Source organism: Pseudorca crassidens, chromosome 5 (assembly GCF_039906515.1).
Source record: "Pseudorca crassidens isolate mPseCra1 chromosome 5, mPseCra1.hap1, whole genome shotgun sequence".
NCBI classification, from domain to species: Eukaryota; Metazoa; Chordata; class Mammalia; order Artiodactyla; family Delphinidae; genus Pseudorca; species Pseudorca crassidens.
Genome location: NC_090300.1, coordinates 84,175,283 through 84,201,402, shown reverse-complemented (window position 1 = coordinate 84,201,402; position 26,120 = coordinate 84,175,283). Strand labels below are relative to the sequence as shown.

Here is a 26,120-nt window from a genome sequence, read left to right as displayed (position 1 = left end):
AGTAAAACCCATCTTGTGAAGCCCAGGGCCGATTTCTTTAAAAAGTGTTCTGGAAATCTCGGGGAAACTGGCACCAAGACCCCTCTTCAACGCCTCGGTCCTTTCCGAAAACAAGAATGGACCCCACCCAGCCCGGTAGTCCGTGACAGGGTAAGTTGGGCTTGTATTTGCGCAAATTGCCTTCCCCTTTCCGTACTCCACTTGTAGTGAACACTGCACTTTCTTCACCTACATGGGGTTTCTGCCGTTTTAAATACGCTAACCTACTTCAGCTTGAGAACACGTCTCGCCGCCTGCAAACTGCCCAACTCTCCCGTTTTCCGGGCGCCGGAAGACCAGGCACATGACGCCAGAGTGGGGTCCAGAGAGCGTTGAGCGTGTCTACTCTCCGCCACCTCACTTCCGGCGGGGCGACGCCGCACCGCAGAGGTCCTTCCCGCCTCCAACCGGAAGTGTGTTCGGATCTGGCTCCGCCTTTGCTCCTCTTTTGGCCTTTGCCCTCGTTGGGGCGGGACTTCCTGTCTCGTGTGTCCAAGGGCCTCCAAAGTGAGGCCTGGCACTGAGGGCAAGTCTGTCAGGCGGTGTGGCAGCGGATACGGCCGCGAATTAGCTCGGGCGTAGTGTACGGGTACTCGTCCACTCCTTCTTGCAGTTATCCTCGCTCTTCTCCCACGGCGCCTCCGGGAGGCCTTGGCGTCCTGAGCGCCCAAGCGAGTGTCTGTCGGCAGGTTCGTAGAGGGCCATGGAGGTGCCGCCGCCGGCGCCACGGAGCTTGCTCTGCAGGGCGCTGAGTCCTTTCCCTCGGGTCTTTGCTGCCGAAGCTGTGGCCGCCGATCCCAAGGCTCTTGTGAAAGACCAGAAGCTGCCTTCCTACGTCCCAGAACCCCAAAACCCGGAATCCGGATGGGACCGCCTCCGAGAGCTGTTTGTCAAAGAGTAAAAGTACCTACTGTCTGTGGGGAGGGGTTCGAAGGAGGTGACCTGCTGCCTGTGTCATCTAGGGCGAAGGACCCCAGAGTGGTGGGATTTATCTTTGTGGGATTTGGGGTTTTAATATTTGTATTCCAAATTTGTATCCTACCATTGCCGTTTGGTAGTTCTATTGGTTGACAGGCCGGTTTTCAGATGGTAAGGGTGAGATTAACTGAAAGTCAGAGCTTTTAGGGGTTTTAGGGACTGTAGTCTTAGTGTAATCCCCCGATTTTACAGATGAGAGGAATTGAAGCAAGCTACTTAGTGATCTGCAGGACTCCACTCCAGTATTCTTTTTCACGTTTCACTTGATCCCAAATTTTCATGAACAGCAGCCCTTCTCCTCGCCATAAAAGTGGAGGTTGGAGAGATAACAGAGAGTTGTAAAGTTTTTATTCTGCCAAATAAGGAATATATAAAAAAATAGTAGCAACTGTTGTCTCATCAGTTTATAAAAGAAAAGATATTAGCTGGATTCACAAATAAGGATGTTTCACAATAAAGAATAAAATAAGCCTTTAAACTAACTTTAATGGAAACCTCAGGATAATTAGTTAATTTCATCATGTTTTAAAATTCATCACTTACTGGTGAAAAGTTAGCCCTCTTATGAAGTACTTTACCATATACTACACTGTGTTATCAAGTGGATAAATTAACATTTAAGTTTTAGTATGTTGCTGAGATAGGGCAGGGGAGCTGGTGGAATTGTATTTAATTACTTTATTTAGTTTCATCATCTCATTTTAAAGATACCGAGGCCGCCCTTCTCATTGGTCGTTCCAAAATTTGAGATATCTGTGAACGATCCTGTGTAGTACACAACAGAAAAGTGTTATTTTGATCAGCTTTATAAACAACAGAATGATGAGCTGAAAGAAATTTGGAAGATAATTTAGTGTGACTTTCATTCTCCCTTCCATGTCATGGGTGAGGAAACCTGGGTTCAGAGTGATTGTGTTCTGGCTGCAGGTCATTTAGCAGTGGATGACAGACCCAGAACCACAACCCCATTGCTGTTACTTATAGTCCAGGTCCTTTCCACCACTATGCCTTGTTTGTTCACCGTTCATTAGCTCTTAGGGCCAATCATGTAACTTCTTAGAGCCTCTATCTATAAAATGAAGAAAAATGTCACCTATGTCATGGAATTTTTCAGAGGATGAGAAAGAGGAAAGCATATTGCATTTCCTGGCTTGTTAAATCTTAAGCTCTTTTACATTTACTCTTTTCTGAATTCTGCCAGTTTTTATGTAGATGTTGTTTTTGGTCTTTATTCATTATAAAAGATAAAATAGAAAGTTCAGCTTATAGCGGTTTTTCCTCTTGATATAGGAATTAGTTTCCTAAGAGATTTTATTTAGGTTTCTCTCTTGTATATGCAGGAACTATAAAAACTTACTGATTCTGATTTCAGAAATGTAGTGGTTGTTATTGGCAATTAGAATTAAACACTTGTACAGCCTCTGAAGAAAGCAAGTTAGTAACGTAAAAAATTAACATTTAGTAGTTTACTTATGTAGGAGGGCCATTATTTATAGTAACTGAACACTTACAAACTTAGCTATTTCTTAGAGCAATTTCCAGAGGACGTCTTGGAAGCTCCAGTATGGGTTCTGGTTTCTTATGCTTTTGAGAGTAATAGATTGGATTAAATGGTAGTTTTTCCCTGTTATTTTAGGTTTGTCTGTGTTGCCCACTGCATGGTGAGCTTTCTTAGTCAATGGTCTTTAATAATACAGGCCCATCTGAGCATGACATAAAAATTAAATATTCAGAAAGATAAAGTTTTGATTTTTTTTTTTTACATCTAGGAATTCATTCTGGCATATGTTGTCCTAAAATCTCATAAGCTCGTGTAATTTCCAAAAGTTATCTAAAAATTCAGAAAGGGAAATATTGATCTGTACATCCAGTTCACAAATTCTTTCTGTTTACAGGGATATGGTAGAGCTGTAATAGTCATCAAATAAAATAACCTTAAAAAACAACCTTTTTATTGGAGTATAGTATGCACCTAGAAAAATGTACATAAGTATACCACTCAGTGACTTTTCACAAAGCAAACATAGCTGTGTATGCAGCCCCAAGACTGTTAACAGCATCCCAGAATCTCCCCCTGGTGCCCCTTCCTTGTCACTGCCTTCCCAAGAATAACCACTAGCTTAATTTCTGAAAGCATAGATTCGTTTTGGCTGAGATTTGAGCTACTTGTAATATAATCATTTAATTCATCAGAAGATTTAACTGGTTCTGCCCATCATGAAAAGTGTAGCCCTTTTAGCATTTGAGATAATTCTGATCATACTGTCTTTTGGAGAGCAGTATGCATAAACTAATCCCAAACAACACTGTCTTTTTGATGTTTAGTGAACAGCAGAGAACGTCAAAAGAACTTCAGGATATTTACAAGGCGGCAATTTCAGCAGGCGTCATTGGCTGGGCATATGGGGGGATACCAGCTTTTATTCATGCTAAACAGCACTATATTGAGCAGAGCCAAGCAGAAATTTACCACAACCAGCTTGATGCAGTGGTATGTACTGGTGTTCTAATAGTATTTGGGGGCATGCCAATTTAGCTGTTCCTTTTACACGTAGTCATCTAGTTAGGTGGTAGGGTTGGGAAGGTTTAGGAAACAAAGTCTGTACTTGACAGCAATGCAAGTACTAATGCTAAAGTGCATACACGAGCCTCGTCAGACCACTTTTCTTATCTTTAGAATTGATCACCACTTATGGCTCTACTTTCTGAAATATATTACTACACCCGTGCTAAATCGTCATGGCTCAGCTGTAGCATATTTATCCTATTCAAAATGCCTCCTGCAGTACACTAGCTCACACTAAAACAATAATTAACACTTAGAGCTTTATAGCTTGTAGAGTGCTAACTCATTTGTTATATCTTAGCTCTGTACATCAATTCTACTGTATTAGTGAGAAAGTTACAGCTCAGAAATTTTAGTTTTTTGAAGCTTTTTTTTGAAATTGTGTCAGACTTAAAAGTTGCAAAAGTAGTACCAGTGTCCCACAGTATCCAAGGGGGATTGGGATCCAAGGACTCCTGCGGATACCAAAACCCGAAAATGCTCAAGTCTTTTGTATAAAAAGGCACAGTACCATAGACCCCACATATCCATGATTCCACATCCTCAGGTTCCAAATCTGAGGATACAGAGGGCTGACTATACAAAGAATTCCTGTATACCTTTCAATCAGATTCTCCAAATGTTAAAATTTTACGACATTTGCTTTCTTATTCTCTCTCTGTATAAGGCATACTATTATTTTTTTTGTGAACTGCTTGGGAGTAAGTTATAGACACATGAGTGCTTCAGCATGCATTTCCTAAAAACAAAGACATTTTCTTACATAACCACAATATTATTATGCAGAGCAAGACATTAACACTTACAGAGTACTGTTATCTTACCTATGGACTTTATGTAAATTTTGCTAGTTGTCCCACTAATATAATTTATTTTAAAAGTAAACAATTTAGGGGCTTCCCTGGTGGCGCAGTGGTTGAGAGTCCACCTGCCGACGCAGGGGACACGGGTTCATGCCCCGGTCCGGGAGGATCCCACATGCCGCGGAGCGGATGGGCCCGTGAGCCATGGCCGCTGAGCCTGCGCGTCTGGAGCCTGTGCTCCGCAACGGGAGAGGGCACAACAGTGAGAGGCCCATGTACCGCAAAAAAAAAAAAAAAAAAAAAAAAGTAAACAATTCATTAAAAAAATTTTATTCTGGTCCGGGATCTAATACTGGATCAGGTGTTGCATTTGCCGGTCATGCCTCTCTAGTCAGTCTCCTTTAATCTGGAACAATTTTTCTGTTGTTCTTTGACTTTCATGACTTTGATATTTTTTAAGACTATGGTCCATTTATTTTATAGAATGTCCGTCAACTTGGATGTTTGATGTTTTCTTGTGATTAGATTTCACTTATGTGTTCTCACAGGAATACCCTAGAACTGATGTTGTATTCCTCAGTAGGTAAGGATAAGGAGCACAAGATATCTATTTGTCCTTCAACTGGTGATGCTTACTTTAGTCACTTAGTTAAGATGGTCCCTGCCAGGTTTATCCACTGTAAAATTACTATTTTTTTCTCTTTGTAATTAATAAGTGTCTTATGAATACTTTTTAGCTACTTTGAGACTATGCCAATATCCTATTTTTCATCAAATTTCTACCCTCTAGTTTTAGTATTCAATGCTAATTCTTGCCTAAAGCAGTTATTACTGTGGTGGTTGCCAAATGGCCATTTTCTAATTCCATCATTCCATTTATATTTATTGGTTAGTATTCTACTGTAAGGAAGAGCTTTCACTTTCCCTCTATTTATTTGTCCATTTATCTATTTATAATTTATTTATTCAATGTGGACTCATGGATTCTTATTTTATTCTGTAGTTTTATAATCCATTATTATCATCATTTATTTTGATACTCAAATTGGCCTGGATTTGGACAATTGGAGCCCCTTAAATCTAGCTCCTGTGTCCTTTTGATATGTCCCCGTTACTCTTTTTTTTTTTGGCTGCGTTGGGTCTTCGTTGCTGCATGGGGGCTTTCTCTAGTTGCGGTGAGCAGAGCCTACTCTTCATTGCGGTGCGCAGGCTTCTCATTGCAGTGGCTTCTCTTGTTGCAGAGCACGGGCTCTAGGGCACACAGGCTTCAGTAGTTGTGTTACACAGGCTCAGTTGTTGTGGCTTGCAGGCTCTAGAGCACAGGCTCCATAGTTTTGGCACATGGGCTTAGTCGCTCCGCAGCATGTGAGATCTTTGTGGACCAGGGCTCGAACCTGTGTCTCTCCTGCATTGGCAGGCAGATTCTTAACCACTGCGCCACAAGGGAAGACCCCCATTACTCCTTGAGCACGCCTTTGCTTTCTAAAAGGCACAGCAAGGTGTTTCTGGTACATCTTTTACTTTTTAAGCACCAGCCCTGGCATAAGCCCATTTCACCAAAGACCTGTAGTTTCTTTTAAAATGGTATTTAAAAGCCAAGTTCTAGTGCTAGGTATGCTCACTGCTACTGAGGTATCATGGCTTCTAGGCTCTAGGCAGATAGAGTTAGGAAATGTGTATGTGTGTGTGACTTATGTGCACATTCATGCACATTTCTATATCTGTTTCTATATTTATCTACCCATTTTTTAAAAGCCATGAGTTCGCATTGATACCTTTCAGAGAGGTTTTGACTTGCCCAATATCATATAGTAGTTAAGACTACACTTAGGGTTTCTGTCACATTCTTTAAAAATCTTGGCTTTACCCTCACAGTATTATGCCAGACTTGCTTCATTGTGGTCTAGTGAAAATGAGTTGTGGAAACAGGCAACCTAACTTCCAGTTCTGACTTTATTCCTTATTGGCTGAGAAAAACTTCCTCTCTATGTTTTAGTTAAAACTAAAACACCTGCTTGAAGAAAATGTTGTAAAGATTAAGTGAGGTAATATGTTAACAATGTTTACATAGAAGGTGGTCAGTAAAGATTGTTTTTTTTTCTTCCTTTCCTCCTTTCCTGCACATCTGTATAACTTTAATCCTTACCCTTTACAGTATACTCTGTGCTTCTTCTTTATTTTGTGTTTTTCTTTTCCCCACAATTTCTTGAAAGAAAGTATGTCTAATACTGATTTTATGTCTGTCATGGTGTTTGTCATATAGATTCTTAGTTGCTACTTAATTGATGGATTACTTGTGTGACACTTCATCTCTTAGTTCCTTTTACACCTCCTGATAGAATACGATGCACATGGCATTTTCACTTAAGTTTCAGTACTTAAAGAATGATATTTCTAGACATTTTCCTGTTGTTTCTATGTGTTCAGGTGTCCCTACTTAATGCCTAGCTGACATTCCTCCACCACATTTTTAAAATAGGGAAAGTGTCAGGGTGTCTCAGAACCTCACAGCCTTTTTATTAACTTTAGCAATCTGCACATCGTGCTGCCACACGAGGCTTCATCCGGTACGGCTGGCGCTGGAGTTGGAGAACGGCCATGTTTGTGACTATATTCAAGTAAGTTCTCTGAATTGTGATGAATGGTCTTGGGTATTCTTTTAGGAGCACATTTTTTGAGCAGTGGAATTACAAAGTTTGAACGCCCATATAAAAGTGATTCATGATACCTTTTTCTTAAGAACTTTTATCTATTTACCTAAAAGATTGGTTCAGTTGTACTTTTGTATGCATGGATGAAGGTCTGCCAACTAATATCATAATAGATAGAGGTTTGCTAAGTCAGAGGAACTCTGCAGAACTCTTCTTTACGTTCTGTTGCTTATTGGCATATTAGCAATCTGAAACACACTGAAGGAGCCTAGACTAGCACCAGGGATTGACATAGTAGGCTCTTCTAAACTAATACATATCACTTTAGTGAAAGTTACAGTCAAGAAGGTAAATGAGATATGCTTTAAATGATGTTTTCCTCCTCCTCCCTTCTTCTCAGTACAGTGAACACTGGTCTAAATGTGTACCGAAATAAAAATGCCCTAAGCCATTTTGTCATTGCAGGAGGTAAGACATTTTTGTTTTGTTTATATTTTTCAATCTCAAATATGGTTTAGGAAATATGTAAGGACTTACAAGTCATGGCTACTGAATTCTTTGGTTGGCTTCTCATCACACCTCATTCAACATTCATGCAAAATGTATGGAAAACGTTGTGCTTGGTCCTTGGTGTACTTGTTGAACAAAACAGATAAGGTCTTTGCCTTCATTGAGTTTTATCATCTAATGTGGATGGGAAAAAAACACGTTGCTATGATAGAAAGTAACAAATAGGTGGGGCAGTGGGATCTAATGTGGACAGGGTGATCGAGAAGACCTTTTTTTTTTTTTTTTAAAACATCTTTATTGGAGTATAATTGCTTTACAATGGTGTGTTAGTTTCTGCTGTATAACAAAGTAAATCAGCTATACATATACGTACATCCCCATATCTCCTCCCTCTTGCCTCTCCCTCCCTCCCTCCCTATCCCATCCCTCTAGGTGGACGCAAAGTACCGAGCTGATCTCCCTGTGCTATGTGGCTGCTTCCCACTAGCTATCTGTTTTACATTTGGTAGTGTATATATGTCCATGCCACTCTCTCACTTCGTCCCAGCTTACCCTTCCCCCTCCCCGTGTCCTCAAGTCCATTCTCTATGTCTGTGTCTTTATTCCTGTCCTGCCCCTAGGTTCTTCAGAACCTTTTTTTTTAGATTCCATATATATGTGTTAGCATATGGTATTTGTTTTTCTCTTTCTGACTTACTTCACTCTGTATGACAGTTTCTAGGTCCATCCACCTCACAAAAAATAACTCAATTTCGTTTCTTTTTATGGCTGAGTAATATATATTTGCCACATCTTCTTTATCCATTCATCTGTTGATGGACACTTAGGTTGCTTCCATGTCCTGGCTATTGTAAATAGAGCTGCAGCGAACATTGTGGTACATGACTCTTTTTGAATTATGGTTTTCTCAGGGTATATGCCCAGTAGTGGGATTGCTGGGTCGTATGGTAGTTCTATTTTTAGTTTTTTAAGGAACCTTCATACTGTTCTCCATAGTGGCTGTATCAATTTACATTCCCACCAACAGTGCAAGAGGGTTCCCTTTTCTCCACACCCTCTCCAGCATTTATTGTTTGTAGATTTTTTGATGATGGCCATTCTGACCAGTGTGAGGTGATACCTCATTATAGTTTTGATTTGCATTTCTCTAATGATTAGTGATGTTGAGCATTCTTTCATGTGTTTGTTGGCAGTCTGTATATCTTCTTTGGAGAGATGTCTATTTAGGTCTCTGCCCATTTTTGGATTGGGTTGTTTGTTTTTTTGATATTGAGCTGTATGAGCTGTTTATATATTTTGGAGATTAATCCTTAGTCCGTTGATTCATTTGCAAATATTTTCTCCCATTCTGAGGGTTGTCTTTTCGTCTTGTTTTTGGTTTCCTTTGCTGTGCAAAAACTTTGAAGTTTCATTAGGTCCTATTTGTTTATTTTTGTTTTTATTTCCATTTCTCTAGGAGGTGGGTCAAAAAGGATCTTGCTGTGATTTATGTCATGGAGTGTTCTGCCTATGTTTTCCCCAAAGAATTTAATAGTGTCTGGCCTTACATGTAGGTCTTTAACCCATTTTGAGTTTATTTTTGTGTATGGTGTTAGGGAGTGTTCTAATTTCATTTTTTACAAGTAGGTGTCCAGTTTTCCCAGCACCGCTTATTGAAGAGGCTGTCTTTTCTCCATTGTATATTCTTACCTCCTTTATCAAAGATAAGGTGACCATATGTGTGTGAGTTTATCTCTGGGCTTTCTGTCCTGTTCCATTGATCTATATTTCTGTTTTTGTGCCAGTACCATACTGGAGAAGACCTTTCTAAGGAGGTGACATTTAAGCTGATACCTGAAGCATGGAAAGGAGCAAGGCTTGCAACGAAGTAGCCTAGGCAGGGAGAACGTCAAGGGTGAGGGCTCTAAGGTTTCTCAAATGCAGGATAATATGACTGGAACATAGTGAATAAGGGAAAGAATGGCTTGAGATGAGATTGGTAAGGTGAAGTAGAAAGGAGCCAGATTTTTCATGGTAAGAGATTGGATTTTATTTTAAAGCTCTCTGCCTCTGGTAGATAATGCCCTCTTTAAAATGAATGTTTAAAAAGAAAAAAAAAGTATTGAACATTTTCATTACATTTCCAGTACAAATCCAGTACATTTCCAGAAATGTAAATGAAGTTAACTGCGTATACATGCAAACACTCACTAATTCATGTACATTCTCTCACATACAAAAACATACACATACTGCACATAACAGTTTTTTACTTTTTATTTGGAAATAACTTCAAGCTTATGGAAAGTTGCAAAAATAAAATACAAGGAACACCATGAGCAATACCCTTTAGTACTGATATTTGTTATTGTTAACTTTTTTTTTTTTACTCCACCCCCACCCAGCTGCATAGCTTGCAGGATCTTAGTTCCCCGATCAGGGAATGAACCTGGACCCTCGGTAGTGAAAGCACAGAGTCCTAACCACTGGACCGCCAGGGAATTCCCAGTTATTATTAACATTTTAGCCCATTTGCTTTATCACTTATGCTCTCTTTTATTTTGGGTGCACTCTGTCTTTCTCTGTGTATACACACACAGGCAAACGCACATATACATAATTTGAGCTTAATGTTTTAATGAAAACATTTAAAAATATAAAACTAGAAATAGACATTAATAGCATTGTAGCAGCTAGAGCTTGCCTGGTTTTAACTTGTGAACATTTTTACATGGATATTCTGTAGGCTCAAGTGCCTGTATCCAAACCAAACTCTTGTCTTTCTTCCCCTACTTGCAGATTTACTCCTGTTATATGTTCTCTGTCATCTGTTAAATTCCAAAATTGGAAATCAGTTAATGATGTGGTTCTGCCCTTTATTTCCCCTTTCCAGACTTCTAGTTCTATCAATCTTTTTTTTATAAAAAATTTATTTATTTAATTTTGGCTGCGTTGGGTCTTCGTTGCTGTGCACGGGCTTTCTCTAGTTGCAGTGAGCAGGCTTCATTGCGGTGGCTTCTCTTGTTGAGGAGCATGGGTTCTAGGTGTGTGGGCGTCAGTAGTTGTGGCACGCGGGCTCAATAGTTGTGGCTCGCGGGCTCTAGAGCACAGGCTCAGTAGTTGTGGCACACGGGCTTAGTTGCTCCGTGGCATGTGAGATCTTCCCGGACCAGGGATTGAACCTGTGTCCCCTGCATTGGCAGGCTGATTCTTAACCACTGTGCCACCAGGGAAGCCCTAGTTCCATCAGTCTTATTCCTTAAATATATATGGACTCTCTCACCTCCTCTTTGTTCCCACTGCTACTACAGGTCTTCCCTGTTTCTAATCTTGGTTTGCTTCACCTCTACTGTTATCTGACTTTTTTGAAATATGAATAAGATTTTAATACTTCTCTGCTTCAGATTCTTCCATAGTTTCCCATCACTCTAATGTCGATTCTTGACCTGACCTCCATGCACCACTCTTGCCCAAAACTTATAATCTACTTGGATTTCTCAAACCCAGCATATTCTTGCTTTACAAGAATGCTTGCTTGAATCCACCTTCCAACTCCCACAACTAATTTCATTCAGCTCTATACTTAACCTGTCTTTCAAGTTTCACTTCATCTGTCAGCTTCAGCTTCCCTAGAGGGTTCTCCTAGCTCACATTTTCCTATCCTTAGGTACCTTTCCCCTGTGTTCTCATAGTTCACTGTAAACAGTTTTATCAAAGCATTTATAACACTGTGTTGTAGCTGTTTACTTGTTTTGCTTCCCTACTAGACGACTTACTTGAATTCAGAGAAAGTGTTAGCCTTTTATTTCACAATTGTTTAACATATAGCAGGGTAGAATAAAGGTTTCTTGATTGAATGTAAATATTAGTAAAATAAAAATAGAAAAATATATCTGATACAATATATATTTTTATCTCAAACCAGCAACCAACATTAAAATCAATGGTATAACACTAATTTATCCTGAAGTCAGACTCAGGTAAGGATGTCTTCCCTCACCACTATTATTTGGCATTGGTCTGGACATTCATAAAAGTATATTCAGCATCTAGAATGCCTTAGTAAGGAGCTTGGCAAATCCTCTCCCTCAAAAGTAATAATAAAGCTGGACAAAATTATCAAAAGCAACCATTTAAAGATTCTGAGAATTGACCAGAGGCACACAACAAATTGAGAAGCATTTATTCAAGAATTTCTACTGAATCTCAGTGAGAACAGTGGGAGTAGTTTGTAGTGTTTCAGCTTGGGGCTTCTTCCACCTCCTAACACCCAGCTGCATGGTGTTGAAGTTCCACAAGGGCAGGGCAGGCTGGGAGGAACAATACTTCTGCTGTTTGAGGTGACTGACTTGATATGGAGCAGAGCACAGCAAATTCCATGCCTAAGGGTGTTGCTGAAAACAATAGCAAACAGTTAGGGAAGGACAGTATCACACAGCTAACCTGAGGCTTTGATGTTGTTTGGGGCAAGCAATAGATTGGCAGATGAGGCAGAATCTTACCAGGGATGTTCAGGGAACAAGAAAGCCAAAGCGGACTTCAGTAAGATCTTACTAATCCCCAGAACTCCAGAAAGTTACCTGTATGTGTAAGCACACTCAGGAGAGACTGGTAAGGGCCCTAGCAAGCTACTTACCTTTGGTTAATTGTGAGGCCTCATGAACATAGAAAGTAAAAGCCAGAAAGGATTTATAAACTGCCTAAACCTTGAGTGCATTCTTCAAGCCACAGACAGATCCACTGACAAAAGGTAGCAGCCAGGCTTCCCTGGTGGCGCAGTGGTTGAGAGTCCGCCTGCTGATGCAGGGGACACGGGTTCGTGCCCCGGTCTGGGAAGATCCCACATGCCGCGGAGCGGCTGGGCCCATGAGCCATGGCCGCTGAGCCTGTGCGTCCGGAGCCTGTGCTCTGCAACAGGAGAGGCCACAGCAGTGAGAGGCCCGAGTACTGCAAAAAAAAAAAAAAAAAAAAAAAGGTAGCAGCCTTACTGGCTTAAGATGTGTAATCACAACCTCTGACAAATCATTGACTGACTACCAAGCTGGTATGATTCTTAGGAAGCCAGGCATAAATATAAAAACTGAGCAGAGACTTCTGTGGCTGCACTCTACAAAAACAACAACAGCAAAAAACAAAGACTCCATAGAATTGGTACAGGCAAATCACTAAATAAGCAAAGAACCACAGCCATGCCCCTGGTAGGGAGATGTTCCAACTCCAGTGTTGCTATAATTTATTACCTAAAATGCCTGATTTTTAAAAACAGCAAAAATGTCACACGATATACAAAAACAGGAGACTTAAAAAAAGCAGTCACTGGGTATGTCTCTGACAGAGGCCATCTATTGGACATAGCAAACAAAAGACTTCAAGCCATTTTAAAAGAAATAAAAGTGTGATGACATTTACTCACCATATAGAAAATATCAATAAAGGTAGAAATTATTCAAAAAAGAATCAAACGAATATTCCAGAGTTGATAAATACAATAATGGAAATTAAAAATTCACTGGAGAGGAGGCGCTCAACAGCCGATTTGAGAGAGCATAAGAGAATCAGTGATCTTGAAGATAGATCAATATAGATTATCTTTTATCAAGGACAGAATTTTTAAAATTAAAGACAAATGAACAGAGCCTCAGAGATCTAGGGGACACAATCAAGAATACTAACACATGCATAATGGAGAGGAAAGAAAGAAAAGGGAAGAAAAAGTATTTTAGGAAATTATGGCCACAGACTTCCCAAATTTGATGAAAAACCTTAATCTGTACATCCAAGAATCTCAACAAACTCCAAGAAGAATAAACATGAACAGATTGACACATAATAGTTACACTGTTGAAAGATAGAGAAAAATCATGAAAGCAACAAGATAAAAACAACTCATACTGGAATACCCAATAAAATTAACAGCTGACTTCTCATCAGAACAGTGGAAGCCAGAAGGCAGTAGAATTACTAAGTGCTGAAAGGAATAAACTATCAATTAGTAATTCTATATCTAGCAAACCATCCTACAAAATTGAAGGCAAAAGATGTTGGCAGATGAACAGAGAGAGAATTCATTGCTAGCAGACCCACCTTACAAAAACATTAAAGGAAGTTCTTCAGGCTTAAAGGAAGTGATATCAGATGGTAACTTGATTCTACATGAAGAGCATTGATAAAGATAATTATATAAGTAATTCTTGAAGGCAGTATAAATATTTTCTTCTAACTGATCTAAAAAAGTTACATAATAATAAAATTGAAGTGTTGGGCATACAACATTTAAAGCTATATATTATAGCACAAAAGAGGGGGAAGGAATGGACTTATTTTGGAGCAATGAAATGACACCAGATAGTTACTTGGCTCCACAGGAAGAAATGAAAATTACTAGAGATGGTAAATACATAGGTTAATATGAAAGAGTTTGTGAATCTATTGTTTCCACTTTCTTTTCTTAACTGTTTCCACCCTTAACGTCATTAAAATACATATGGTTGTGTAAAATAATAATAATAACATTGTATTGTTTTTAAACATATATGCCTAACGTAAATGACAATAATAGCACAAAGAAGGGAGAGGAGTGGAGCTGTATTAGAACAATGTTTCTACATTTTACTGGAATTAGTACTGATCTGAAGTAGACTGTGATAAGATGCATAGTATAATCCCTAAAGCAAATAATAAAATAGTAACTTTAAAAAATAGTAACAGGGTCAAAAAGGAATTAGATAATATAGAAAACAAATAGCAAAATGGCAGATCTAAATCTAACCATATCAATAAAAACATTAAAACATGAATGGATTAAACATTCCAATCAGTAGAGATTGTCCAACTGTATTTTAAAAAGGATCCAACTATATGCTGTCTGCAAGAGACATATTTTAGGTTTAAAGGAACAAATTAGTTGAACATAAAAAGACAAAGATATACTGTGCAAACAGTAAGAAAAAGAGCTTGAGTGACTATACTAGTATCAGGCAAAATAGACTTTAAGAGAAAAGTCCTAGAAGACAAAGAAGGACATTTTATAATGTTAAAAGGGACAATCCACCAAGAAGATACAACATTTAGAAACATACGCATCTAACAACAGAGCTCCAAAATACATGAAGCAAACACTTTGAATTGAGAGGAGAAATAGACAACTCAATCAGTTGCTGAAGACTTTTACAGTAGCTGGAGACTTTAATACTCCACTTTTAATAATGGATAGAACAACTAGAGGGAAAATCAACAAGGATATAGAAGACGTGAACACTTATCTATCTACATGACACAGTAACATCTCTAGAACACTCCACCCAGCAATAGCAGAATTTTCATTCTTTTCAAGTGCACAGGGGACATTCTCTAAGCTAGACCATATGCAAGGCTATAAAACAAGTCTCAATAAATTTAAAAGGATTGAAATCTCACAAAGTATGTTCTCTGTCCTCAATGGAATTAAACTAAAAAGAAATTGGGGGAAAATCACAAATATTTGGAAATTAAATAACACATTCATAATTAAACCATAAACCAAAGAGTAATCAGAAGGTAAATTTAAAATATTTTGAGCTGAGTGAAAATTAAAGCACATTATATTAAAATTTATGAGGTGCAGGGACTTCCTTGGTGGTCCAGTGGTTAAGACTCCACACCTCCAATGCAGGGGGTGCAGGTTCGATCCCTCGTCAGGGAACTAAGATCTCGCATGCCGCAGTGTGGGGAAAAAAAAAAAATTATGAGGTGTAGTCAAATTAAAATAAGAAAGATCTCATATGAGTAAGCTTCCACCTTTAAAAACTAGAAAATGAAGAGCAAAATAAACCTAAAGTAAGCAGGCAGAAGGAAATAATAGAATTAGAATGACATTCAATGAAATCAAGAGAAAAATCAATGAAACCAGAAGTTGGTTCTTTGAAAAGAGCAACAAAATAGACAATCCTTTAGCAAGATTGACCACGGGGTGGGGGGTGGGGGTGATACAAATTACCAAAATTTGCTCAAGAAGAAATAGAAAATCCCTATAGCCCTATAACAAATTGATAAACTAAATATTTAATTAAAATCTTTTCACAACGAAAAGTCCAGGACCAGATGGCTTCCCTGGCTATTAATATTATCCTAATACCAAAGCCAGATGAAGTAGACAACTAAACTACAGATCACTATCCCTCAAGAGTATATACACAATTTTATCCTTAACAAAATATTATTAACCAAATCCAGCAACGAATAAAGATTATACACCATGACCATGTGGAACTTATTTAAGGAATTCAAGGTTAGTTTGAAAACGCATTTGACAAAAGTCCAACATTCATGATAAAAACTCTAAACAAACTAGAATTAAAAGGGACTTTCTTTAACTTGATAAAGATTATCTATGAACAACAGCTAACATATTTAATGGTGAAAGACTGAATGATTTCCTTAAGATTGAGAACAAGACAAGTAGATGAATACACTTGTATTTAGCATTATACTGGAGACTTTAGCCAGTGCATTCAGGCAAGAAAAAGAAATAAAAAACATCCAGATTGAAAAAGACTTCACAGAAATATGGTCCTGTGTAACAAAGAGTGTGACTCCATTTTTTATGTTTGGCTTCTAGCAGCTTCTAAACCCCACCACTCGTCCTCCACCACCCCCCTTTTTTAATAAATTTATTTATTTATTTTTGGCTGCGTTGAGTCTTCGTTGCTGCACGCAGGCTTTCTCTGGTTGTGGCAAGCAGGGGCTACTCTTCATTGCAGTGCGTGGGCTTCTCATTGTGTCTTCTCTTTTGCGGAGCATGGGCTCTTGGTGTCTGGGGTCAGTAGTTGTGGCTCACGGGCTCTAGAACGCAGGCTCAGTAGTTGTGGTGCACAGGCTTAGTTGCTCCGAGGCATGTAGGATCTTCTCAGACCAGAGCTCGAACCTGTGTCCCCTGCATTGGCAGACAGATTCTCAACCACTGCGCCACGAGGGAAGCCCCTGACCTCCTTTCTAATAAACAGTTTTTTAGAGCAGTTTAGGTTCACAGCAAAATTGGGCAGAAGATAAAAGATTTGCCATATACTTCCTCCCTGCTGCATACACATAGTCTCTCTGGCTATTAACATCCCACACCAGAGTGGTACATTTGTTACAATTGAAGAACCTAAATTGATACATCATCACCCAAAGTCCTGTTTACCTTAGGGTTCACACTTGGTGTTTTACATTCTGTGGGTTTGGGGAAATGTATAATGACATATGTCCACCATTATGATATCATAAAAAGTATTTTCCCCTCTAAAAATCCGTGCTCTGCCTATTGATCCCCATGCTCCACCCTCAACCCCTGGCCACCATTGATCTTTTTAACTATCTCCATAGTTTTGTCTTTTCCAAAATGTTGTATAGTTGGAATCATACAATATGTAGCTTTTTCGGTTTGGCTTCTTTTATTTAATAATATGCATTTAAGATTCCTCCATGTCTTTTCATGAGTTGATAGCTCATTTCTATTTAGCGGTTGATAGCTCATTTCTATTTAGCGCTGAATAATGTTCTATTGTCTGGATGTACGACAGTTTATTTTTCCATCACCTGTTGAGGACATCTTGGTTGCTTCCATGTTTTGATGATTATGAACACAGTTGCTATAAACACCTGTGTGCAGGTATTTGTAGACAAAAGTTTTCAACTCTTGTGTCATTGCTGGATGGTATAGTAAGAGTACGTTAGTTTTATAAGAAACTACCAGTCTTACAAAGTAACATTACCATTCTGCATTCCCACCAGGAATGAATGCAAGTTTCTATTGCTTCACATCCTCACCAGCATTTGATGTTGTCAGTGTTCCAGAGTTTGGCTATTCTAATAGGTTTTTAAAAAATATTTTGTTTGGAAAAGAAGCCTAGAAAAAAAGACCAAATTTTTTGCTGTCTCTGGATAATGGAATTAAAGGTGATTTTTGTTCTTGTTAATTTAAAAATTTAGAAAAGACGGGGACTTCCCTGGGGGTCCAGTAGTTAAGACTCTGCACTTCCAATGTATGGAGCGTGGGTTTTGATCCCTAGTCAGGGAACTATGATCCCACATGCTGCGCAGCACAGCCAAAATATTAAAAAAAAAAGTTAAAGAATTGGATAACTGGGTATGCTGGATGCTCTAAATGCATAGTCTATAAAATAATAATAATAGGATATTACAAACAACTTCATATCATCACTTGAAAAATTTTTAAAAATTAGAAAAGTTAAAACAATGAATATTTAAATTAAATAAGTACTTAAATAAGAACTATAAACCTCAAATGTTAATTTTAAAATTGTTACCACCTGAAGTGTCATTCGTTGTGTCGTACGTAGTGAAAGAGGAAAATGAATGGACATCTTGGGTGTACAGTCTTAGTGGGAAGGAAAGAGGACCTATGCCCCGGCCACCAGGTGGCGTTGTAGGCCAACTGCCCACTTGCAGGCCTGCTTGAGAGGTGTAGCGTAGCAGTACAGAAAGGTGAGGCTGGGGGAGGACATGAACTGCAGGCTCTAGTGAAGGTTTTGTTAATTATTTGGGGAAAACTTTCCTTAAAGAAGGAACAAATGAAAGACGTGGAAGTGAAGAAATAACAGATTTTTAAGGCGAGGTTGGCAAAAATGAAGCATAATGAGAAGAGGCTGGGTCCATAGAACCGACTGAGCAATTCTGTTTGTAAAAGGAACGTTTCTTCATTTGAACCTGCAGAGTGGATGAGAAGCTGGCTGTATTGGCATTTTAGATTCAGGAAATCTAGGTTGTGGTGGTATATTAATGTTGGGTTCAAAAAGCTTATTTGGAGATTTATGTCCTTCTTATGGAGGAACATTTTTAAATGGAACTCTGGTGTTTAAAGGTGATTTAATATTGCCCTTTGTTTGTTTCTTTTAAAATAGCTATCACTGGAAGTCTTTTTAGGATAAACTTAGGCCTGCATGGCTTGGTAGCTGGTGGCATAATTGGAGCCTTGCTGGGGTAAGTGTTAACATGGTTTGATTCTAAATTAATATAATTTAATGCCTTCTCTGTTAAAAATTGCAATCATTTCTAAAGAGCAAATTTAATACTTAGAGCCTATAAAAGGTCTCTAGTCTTGTATTAGCAGTAGCTTTGACTGTCCAATTCTGATTGTACCCCAGTTTTTGATTTTACTTCTAGTTTTCACCGGATAAAAACTGTTAAATATCTCTAACACCTGAAACTATTTGAGGTTTGAGCAAAGGTACTTATAAGTAGCAGGAAAAAGGAATAAGAAACAGTTAACAAGCACATTCTATAAAAAATTTGGGGTTAGATTTTGTTTGTATAGTTTAATAAACGTTAAGAATTTTCTTCTCCAACTTTTTACTTTGAAACATTTCAAACCTGTAGAAAACATGAGTGAATTGAACATTGAACACCCATATAACCCTTTACTCAGATTCACCAGTTGTTAACATTTTTCCATATTTGTTTTCTACCTCTCTGTTTATGTGTGGGACATGTGTATATTTCCTTTTCTATTTTTTTCTTTTGGTTAAACCATTTAAAGTATTTTAGACCTCATAATTCTTCAGCCCTAAATACATCAGCATGTATTTCCCAGGATGAAGAACATTCTCCAATGATATCACAGTACAGTTACCACAATAAATAATTTAGCATTGATTGACTGAATACTATTTAAGATAGGGTCCATATTCAAAATTCCTCAGTTATTACAATAATGTCATATATATATAATTTTTTAAAATCCAGGATCTAATTGTTGCATTTCGTTGTTATGTCTCTTTAGATTCCTTTAAGCTAAAACAGTTCCACTGCCTTTTTTTGCCCAGAATATTTCTCAATTTTGTTTGATTATCCCCTCATGATTAGATTTAGGTTTAATGTTTTCACCAAGAATACAACATAGGTGAGGTTGTGTCCTTCTCAGTGTATCACATCAAGAGACATATTATGTCACCCATTGTAAGTGATGTTAACTTGGTGTATTAGTTTTCTGTTGCTGTGTAACAAATCACTACAAACTCAGAAGCTTTAAACACCACACATTTATTATATGGGGTTGGTCAAAAAGTTTGTTCAGGTTTTTCCATAACATCTTACAGAAAAATGCAAACGAACTTTTTGGCCAACCCAGTATCACTTTTCTGTAGGTCAGAAGTCTGGGTAGGCACAGATGGGTTCTCTGCTTAGTATTTCAGAAGACCAAAATCAAAGTGTTGTCCAGGCAGGTTCTTACCTGGAGGCTCTGTGGGAAGAATGTGTTTCTATAAAATTCAGGTTGTTGACAGAACCCTGTGGCTGTAGGCCTGAAGTCCCCGTTTCCTGGCTGGCTGGCTGTCAGGCACCACCTTGTTCCTAGAGACATCCACATTCCTTCTAACGTGCCCCCTCCATGTTCAAACCAGCAACCAGCATGTTGAATCCTTCTCAGACTTTTAATCTCTCTGACTTCCATTCTGCCACCAACTGGAAAAAACTCTCTCCTTGCAGAGGGTTCACCCAGATAATCTCTTTTTTGATTAACTCAAATTCAACTGATCAGTAACCTTAATTACATCTGTAAAATCCATTTTGCCATGTAACAATTTAATCATGGGCATAATAGTTCATCATTTACTCATAGTTGAGAAATTAGGGCAGGAAATTTTGGGGGGCTATTTTAGACTTCTGCCTGCCACATTTGGTATCTACTAAATTTCTCCACTGCAAGGGTATCTTTTTGCCATTGTGCTTAATAAGGAATCTGTGGGGTGAGACTGTGTAAATAGCCCGTTCTCCAGATGTCTTTCTTCTAGTGGTTTCAATGATCCATTGATGATCCCTAATGTAATCAGTTATTGTAAAAGTTGCAAAATGTTGATTTGCTAGTTCTGTCATTTCTTCTGTTTTTATTAGTTGGCATTTATCTGAATAGAAGAGTTATTTCTCCCTTACCCTCCCTTTTTCTACCCCACTTTGGGGAGGAAACACTGTAACTTTATGGATTCTTTTTTTTTTTAAATTAAAAAACGTTTAAAATTCAACATATTATAATCTATTGCTGATGTTTTTGTTGTATTGTTAATATACCAGCTTGGTTTGAAGGGAAAAATTGCTGAAATTAGCCGCAAAAATATTTTTTTGTTGAGGTAAAAAAAACACATAACATAAAAATTACCATCTTAACCACTTTAAAGTGTACAGTTCAGTAGTGTTACCTGTATTCACATTGTTGTGCAACAGATCTCTAGAACTTTTTCATCTTGCAAAACTGAAACTCTGTACCTAAACACTAATTCTCCTTTCTCCCACCCCAGAGCCTCTGGCAACCACCTTTCTACTTTCTGTTTCTGTGATTTTGACTACTCTAGGTGCTTCTTATTAGTGGAATCATACAATATTTTTCCTTTTGTAACTGGCCTGTTTCGCTTAGCATAATGTCCTGAAGGTTTATCCGTGTTGCAGCATGTGACAGGATCTTCCTTTTTGGACTGCATAATATTCCATTGTATATACAGTACCACATTTTCTTTATTCATTCATCATCAATGAACATTTCCACCTAGCAAAAATAATTTTTAGAATGTGGTTACAACTTAAGTTGTAACCAGAAGGAATTTAAGTTGTGTCAGAGTCAAAAACTCCTTCTCTTTGAAAACATGACCCAAACCCTCTTCATTACTGTAATAATTATTATCTAAATCAGTTTCTCAATGGGTAACTGTTGGCATTCTGGTGAGACAGTTGTGCCAGACTCTTGAATTTTAGGATGTTTTGGCAGCTTCAGCCCCAAAAGCCAGTAGCATCCTTCCCTCAATACCCTTCACATTTCTTGTCCCTTAAGGGGCTCTGGCACCATTCCTGGTATTAATTTCATTTCTGAGAAACCTTCAGTATAAAGCTATTTACTAGAACTTGTCATAAATGTATTTTTTCCCGGTTTATTTATCACTCATGATAAAAATCAGAGCCAATTTATAGACCTGTTGTTTTTATACCAGTTAAATTTAGGAAGTTGCAATGATTGTTTTTTCTATTGTTCAGACCAGGAAGGAAATTATCTTAATATTTTTTTATTTGACAAGGACACTTTAATTATCAAATGTTCCTGTACCTGTCAGTGAGCAAGTGGCTCGTTTGGTGCTGCTCGCGCCTTAGCAGAGACACTCATGTTTCGCGTGGTTAACAGCTCTTTCTCCTAAGCATTCCCTCTGCCTCCCCCTCAGCACTCCTATAGGAAGCCTGTTGATGGCACTTCAGAAGTACTGTGGTGAGACAGTTCAGGAGAGAAAACAGAAGGATCGAAAAGCACTCCAGGAGCTGAAACTGGTAGAGCGGTAAGGAGCATGTTAAGACCAGGGGGGTGTCTGGCTTTCCTATCCGTGGACAGTGGTGCCCTCTGAAATAAGTACTCTAAATTGCCGCTCAATTCACAGAGTTTCTGTTTACTGAGTCCTTCACCTGGCATCTTACCTGGTCTTTTAATCTTTTTAATTAAGGAGAATGGAAAACAGAAAGACACTAATTGAGAATCTTTCCTTAGATACATTTTTTTTTAAGTTAAAATGTTGTAAATCTCATTTGGTTGCATATTTTTTCTTTTCCTGTGTTTTTGACTGCATAGAAATTATCTAAAGGAAGTAAACAGCAATGAGTGAGCTTTATTTAAAAGATGATATCCTTGTTTACACATACATCTATGAACAATACAGAGCATGTTAGGCCTCCACATTCAAAGATTTTACTTCTTGCTGTGGACACAATAGGCATTAGGTAGATATAGTGGCTGTTCACGGACTAGATGCCACTGAGAAGGATACAGACTGTCACCTGTTTATCTAGTCACTCCTTGGGGTCCAGCAATAGCAGACTTCATGCTAATTCTTTTTAAGATCATCATAATAGGCTGCCATCTAGCACTTTGGTACAAATGATTCTCATGGTTCTGCTTCCTGGCCACTAAGATGACATCTGCTGCTGCTACTTTGGTGGTTTGGTAGATAAGCAGTCTTCTTTTTCCCATGTTTTTATTGGAAACTTCCATTTGTGCCACACACACACACACACACACACACACACACACACACACACACACGGAAATTCTTAATATCTGTAGATCTGTTTTCCAAGAACAGGTGCTATAGGAGAAAAAGCATTGATTTTAGAGCCAATGAAACCTTGAAAACAAACCTTAAATCCCAGCTAGACTATTAATTAATTCTGTGACAGTAGATGTTTTCCTTAACTTCAAGCCCTCAGTTTTCTCAGCTGTTCTAAGGGAAGAATCACACCACAGTGTTCAACATATGTTTGTTTTGTTCTGTCTTCTTTCCATAGTAAGAAGGTGAGTGAGATATGCTGCTCTCTAGGTTCTAGGATAAAGTACTTAAAATTCTGAATGCCATCATATATATAATTTGATATTATGGAGAGCTAAAAGCATGAAAGCATTAGCTTATTTCTAGCCCTTTAGGTGTCCTAAGAGACTTCTTTTTAAAAAAGGAATCTTTGAGAAAGGAGTTGGAAAAGTAAGGAAAATATCTGGTTATTTGAATCTGATATAGGAAGTTATAGAAGAATTAACATTTGGAAAAATATGAACAAATAATAATGGTATTCCAATCAGAAAAAAAGGAAACCAGAAAAAAAAAACTAGAGAAGTTGGTCAGTTATTTAGAGATGGAAAACCTCAAGAATGGGTAAAAACAACAACTGGAATTATAGAAATGAAAGAATATTTTGGCAGAAGGAAATAGTGTCAGAAGTGTATAGGTTATTTATATATTTATATATATATATATATATAATATATATATGTGGTATTTCTGAGGACAGTTAATAAATAGTTAAGAACCTTTTATATGTCTGCTTCTTTGCTTGAAAATAACTACAGTATAGAGAAATCAACATAGTGAGAATCTAGAAAATTGACATAGTGAGCAGAAAATACAGAACATTGGCTGTATTTTCCATAGAGCTATGAAAGAAGGTATGGTCAAATCTGGTTATGAAGAGTTGAGAAGAAAGTCATAGGTGACCCTGATAATCACTTAAAGACAGGAAGACACTAATACTTGACTTGGAGAAAGAACTGATCTGTTATTTGGAAATTCGATTTTTTAACTCCTAGTAAATACACGTATGTAGTATTGCCCTATGTGACTTTTCCGTACTGAGATTACCAATGTTGTAACCTTTGTGCATGTCCCACAAGGTCTGTCAACAGAGTTTAACAGAGTGGCAGGGTGTTTCACATCCCCTCTGGGCCCTGAGGGCAAGAGGACAGATTGGTTTGAGGCTCACACCTTAGCTCAGGGTGCTTCATTCAGCAACTGCATGCCACCCCTTCGAGAACTCTGGAATATCTTAAGGATCAGAGCTACTGCTGGCAATGTCCACGATGGTAATGTGAGACTCCTAGCTGGCTTGTAAGTGGAACAGGTTAGGAGAGAGAAGAAAGTCATTGTATTTGAAGTGCAAGGAGCAATGTTTGCTCACAAGTTGTAAGGGAGTATAAGACAAACACTATCTTTCTAAAAAAAATTCTCTCTAAAAACCAAAGAAATAGAGCAGCACTTGATATATCCTTCTTGTTCTTTGATTACAGGAAAGCCAGACTACACTTTACTGAGCTCCTCCCTGAAGAAATTGAAAGTAATTTACAGAAAAATCGATCCAAGGCCGATGCTAAGAAGATTGAAGCACTGCTAAGTCTTCCTAGAAACCCTTCGTCAGCAGATAAACAAGACAAAGACTGAACATACTCTGGACTTAAAACTCGTTGGAGAGTTGAAAGCTGTGTTGCTATGTCCATTGAATGCCAGTTAGTTGGGCTGCTGACAGATGTAAGTATGGGCATCTGTAGTGGCAGTGACTTGCTCTTACTTTTTTTTTTAACCAAGAATTGGGCTACTGTACTCTTACTTTACTCATCCTTAAATTTAAGTACATACTTTTATCTACATTGATTGATCTGTATATTTGACATTATATCTATATTGATGGATCAATATAGATTTCTTTTCCCTGGATTATACAATAGTAAATTAAGATTTCCCAAAATATTAAAGTTGAATTGTACAGGTTGTAAATTTATTCTTGTAGCCCTTTAAAAGAGTACTGTAGGGATCACTAGGAAGGAGAGGAAGGAACCAGGTAAGGCAAATGGTCTGTGAAACCCTTGCACCCTTGAGTCTTAGAAACAGTAAGGACCTAAATGTGTAGCCGTGTTTGGTTCTGTCTTAATAAAAATCAAAGATGGTTCCTGTGCCATTTGAAATAATATAAAACTTAACAAAAAGGAAGTAGGTAAGCATTATTAAAGAAACAACCGACCTTGTTTCCTATCTCAGTAATGCTGACAAGTATCTCTGCTATAGTATACAAGAGTTACTCAGAATAGATACACTGTCTCTACACTCCAGGAGCTTGCTGCCTGAGAAGGAGGCTGCCCTGCAGATTATAACTTTTACTCAGTGAGAGGTGAGAATGACTGAATTGAGTGTACTGAGAGGAAAAAACTGCTAGTGCTTTGTTTTGGGGTTAGACCTCTTGGTTCCTACTCTGAAAATACTGTTGTTCACATGAGCAGGGTTTGTGAAGCAGCCTAGAGTAGGGGCTAAAGCCGTGGGCTCTGGAGGCAGAACAACTGGCTTGGAATCTCAGCCCTGGAGCTTTGCAGCCATGTGACCTGCAGCCAAGCCATTTTACTTTAAGTCTCAAGTTTTCTCATCTGTCAAATGAAACAGTATCTACCTCAGAATGAGTATTAAATGAAACGATGTGTGTAAAACATAGCACAATGCAGTGGCACACAGGGCATTATCTAACAACAGGTATTAGAGGTTAAAAGGATACGCACCAGCACATTTTCACCATGATTTACATATTATTGCCACACTCCCAAAAGCATGTTTTTCTTAATTATCCCATTCATAAATTGCTGACAAATTGGTACTTAGTCAATCTGTTTATTGTTCTATTCACAACCACATTGAGATTAAATCCTTCAACTTATAAAATTAGATGGTTGGTTTTAAAATAATTTTATTCATATCACAAAAATATCAGAATAATAAAAGTAAAAAATACTACTTGAAAAAATAGTAGTAACACATTTATTAAATGTAATAAGCAATAATTTACTATAATTTATTTAAAGTACAAGTAAGCTGTCTCTTAGGTTTGTACTGTTTTGTGGTTACTTCTAGAGGTCTCCTTTTGATCATGTCCAAGGATTATGAATCTTAACTAATGTGGCAATTCCTGGTGTGTTTTTTTTTTTTTGGTAGCTGTTTGTTTGTTTAAATTCTTGTAATTTTGTTCTGTGAGCAACCATTTAAAAGTGTACCTCTGTTCCATAGACTATATAGACTAATCTAGCCCCTTTACAGCTACCAAAATTAAACGTTTTAAATCCAGCCCCGTTTGAGAAACTTGATCAACTTGCTGTGCAACTCCAGATTTTCAAATGAGAATGTCTGATTGCCCCAGGTTAAATCACGTCCACTCCTGGTCCAATGAGCATGGAAGGCAATTTCAGAGAAAGAGGAGTCATGAGTTAAGTGATGTAGGAACAGCAGTTGGCCACTTCTTTCTTTTCAATTCTCTGCTGATGTCAGAGGGATCCAGAAATACCATGGA

At 38.1% G+C, this 26,120-nt stretch overlaps 1 protein-coding gene across 1 annotated transcript; it reads left to right on the top strand.

Moving 5' to 3' along the window:
* The first annotated feature begins 484 nt into the window (after positions 1 to 484).
* TIMMDC1 (translocase of inner mitochondrial membrane domain containing 1) lies at positions 485 to 25,897 on the top strand. The gene is made up of 7 exons (XM_067738807.1): positions 485 to 936; positions 3,343 to 3,508; positions 6,916 to 7,004; positions 7,438 to 7,505; positions 18,407 to 18,485; positions 21,704 to 21,814; positions 24,085 to 25,897. The coding sequence occupies exons 1-7, from the start codon at positions 743 to 745 to the stop codon at positions 24,233 to 24,235; spliced, it is 858 nt and encodes a 285-aa protein (XP_067594908.1). The 5' UTR covers positions 485 to 742; the 3' UTR covers positions 24,236 to 25,897.
* Positions 25,898 to 26,120: the final 223 nt, after the last annotated feature.

Bases quoted from the DNA above. Each gene is read 5' to 3' on its own strand.
- TIMMDC1 (XM_067738807.1), top strand. From the start codon at position 743: ATGGAGGTGCCGCCGCCGGCGCCACGGAGCTTGCTCTGCAGGGCGCTG. The intron at 7,005-7,437 runs GTAAGTTCTCTG...CCTTCTTCTCAG, and splicing joins ATGTTTGTGACTATATTCAA to TACAGTGAACACTGGTCTAA. The intron at 7,506-18,406 runs GTAAGACATTTT...CTTTTAAAATAG, and splicing joins CCATTTTGTCATTGCAGGAG to CTATCACTGGAAGTCTTTTT.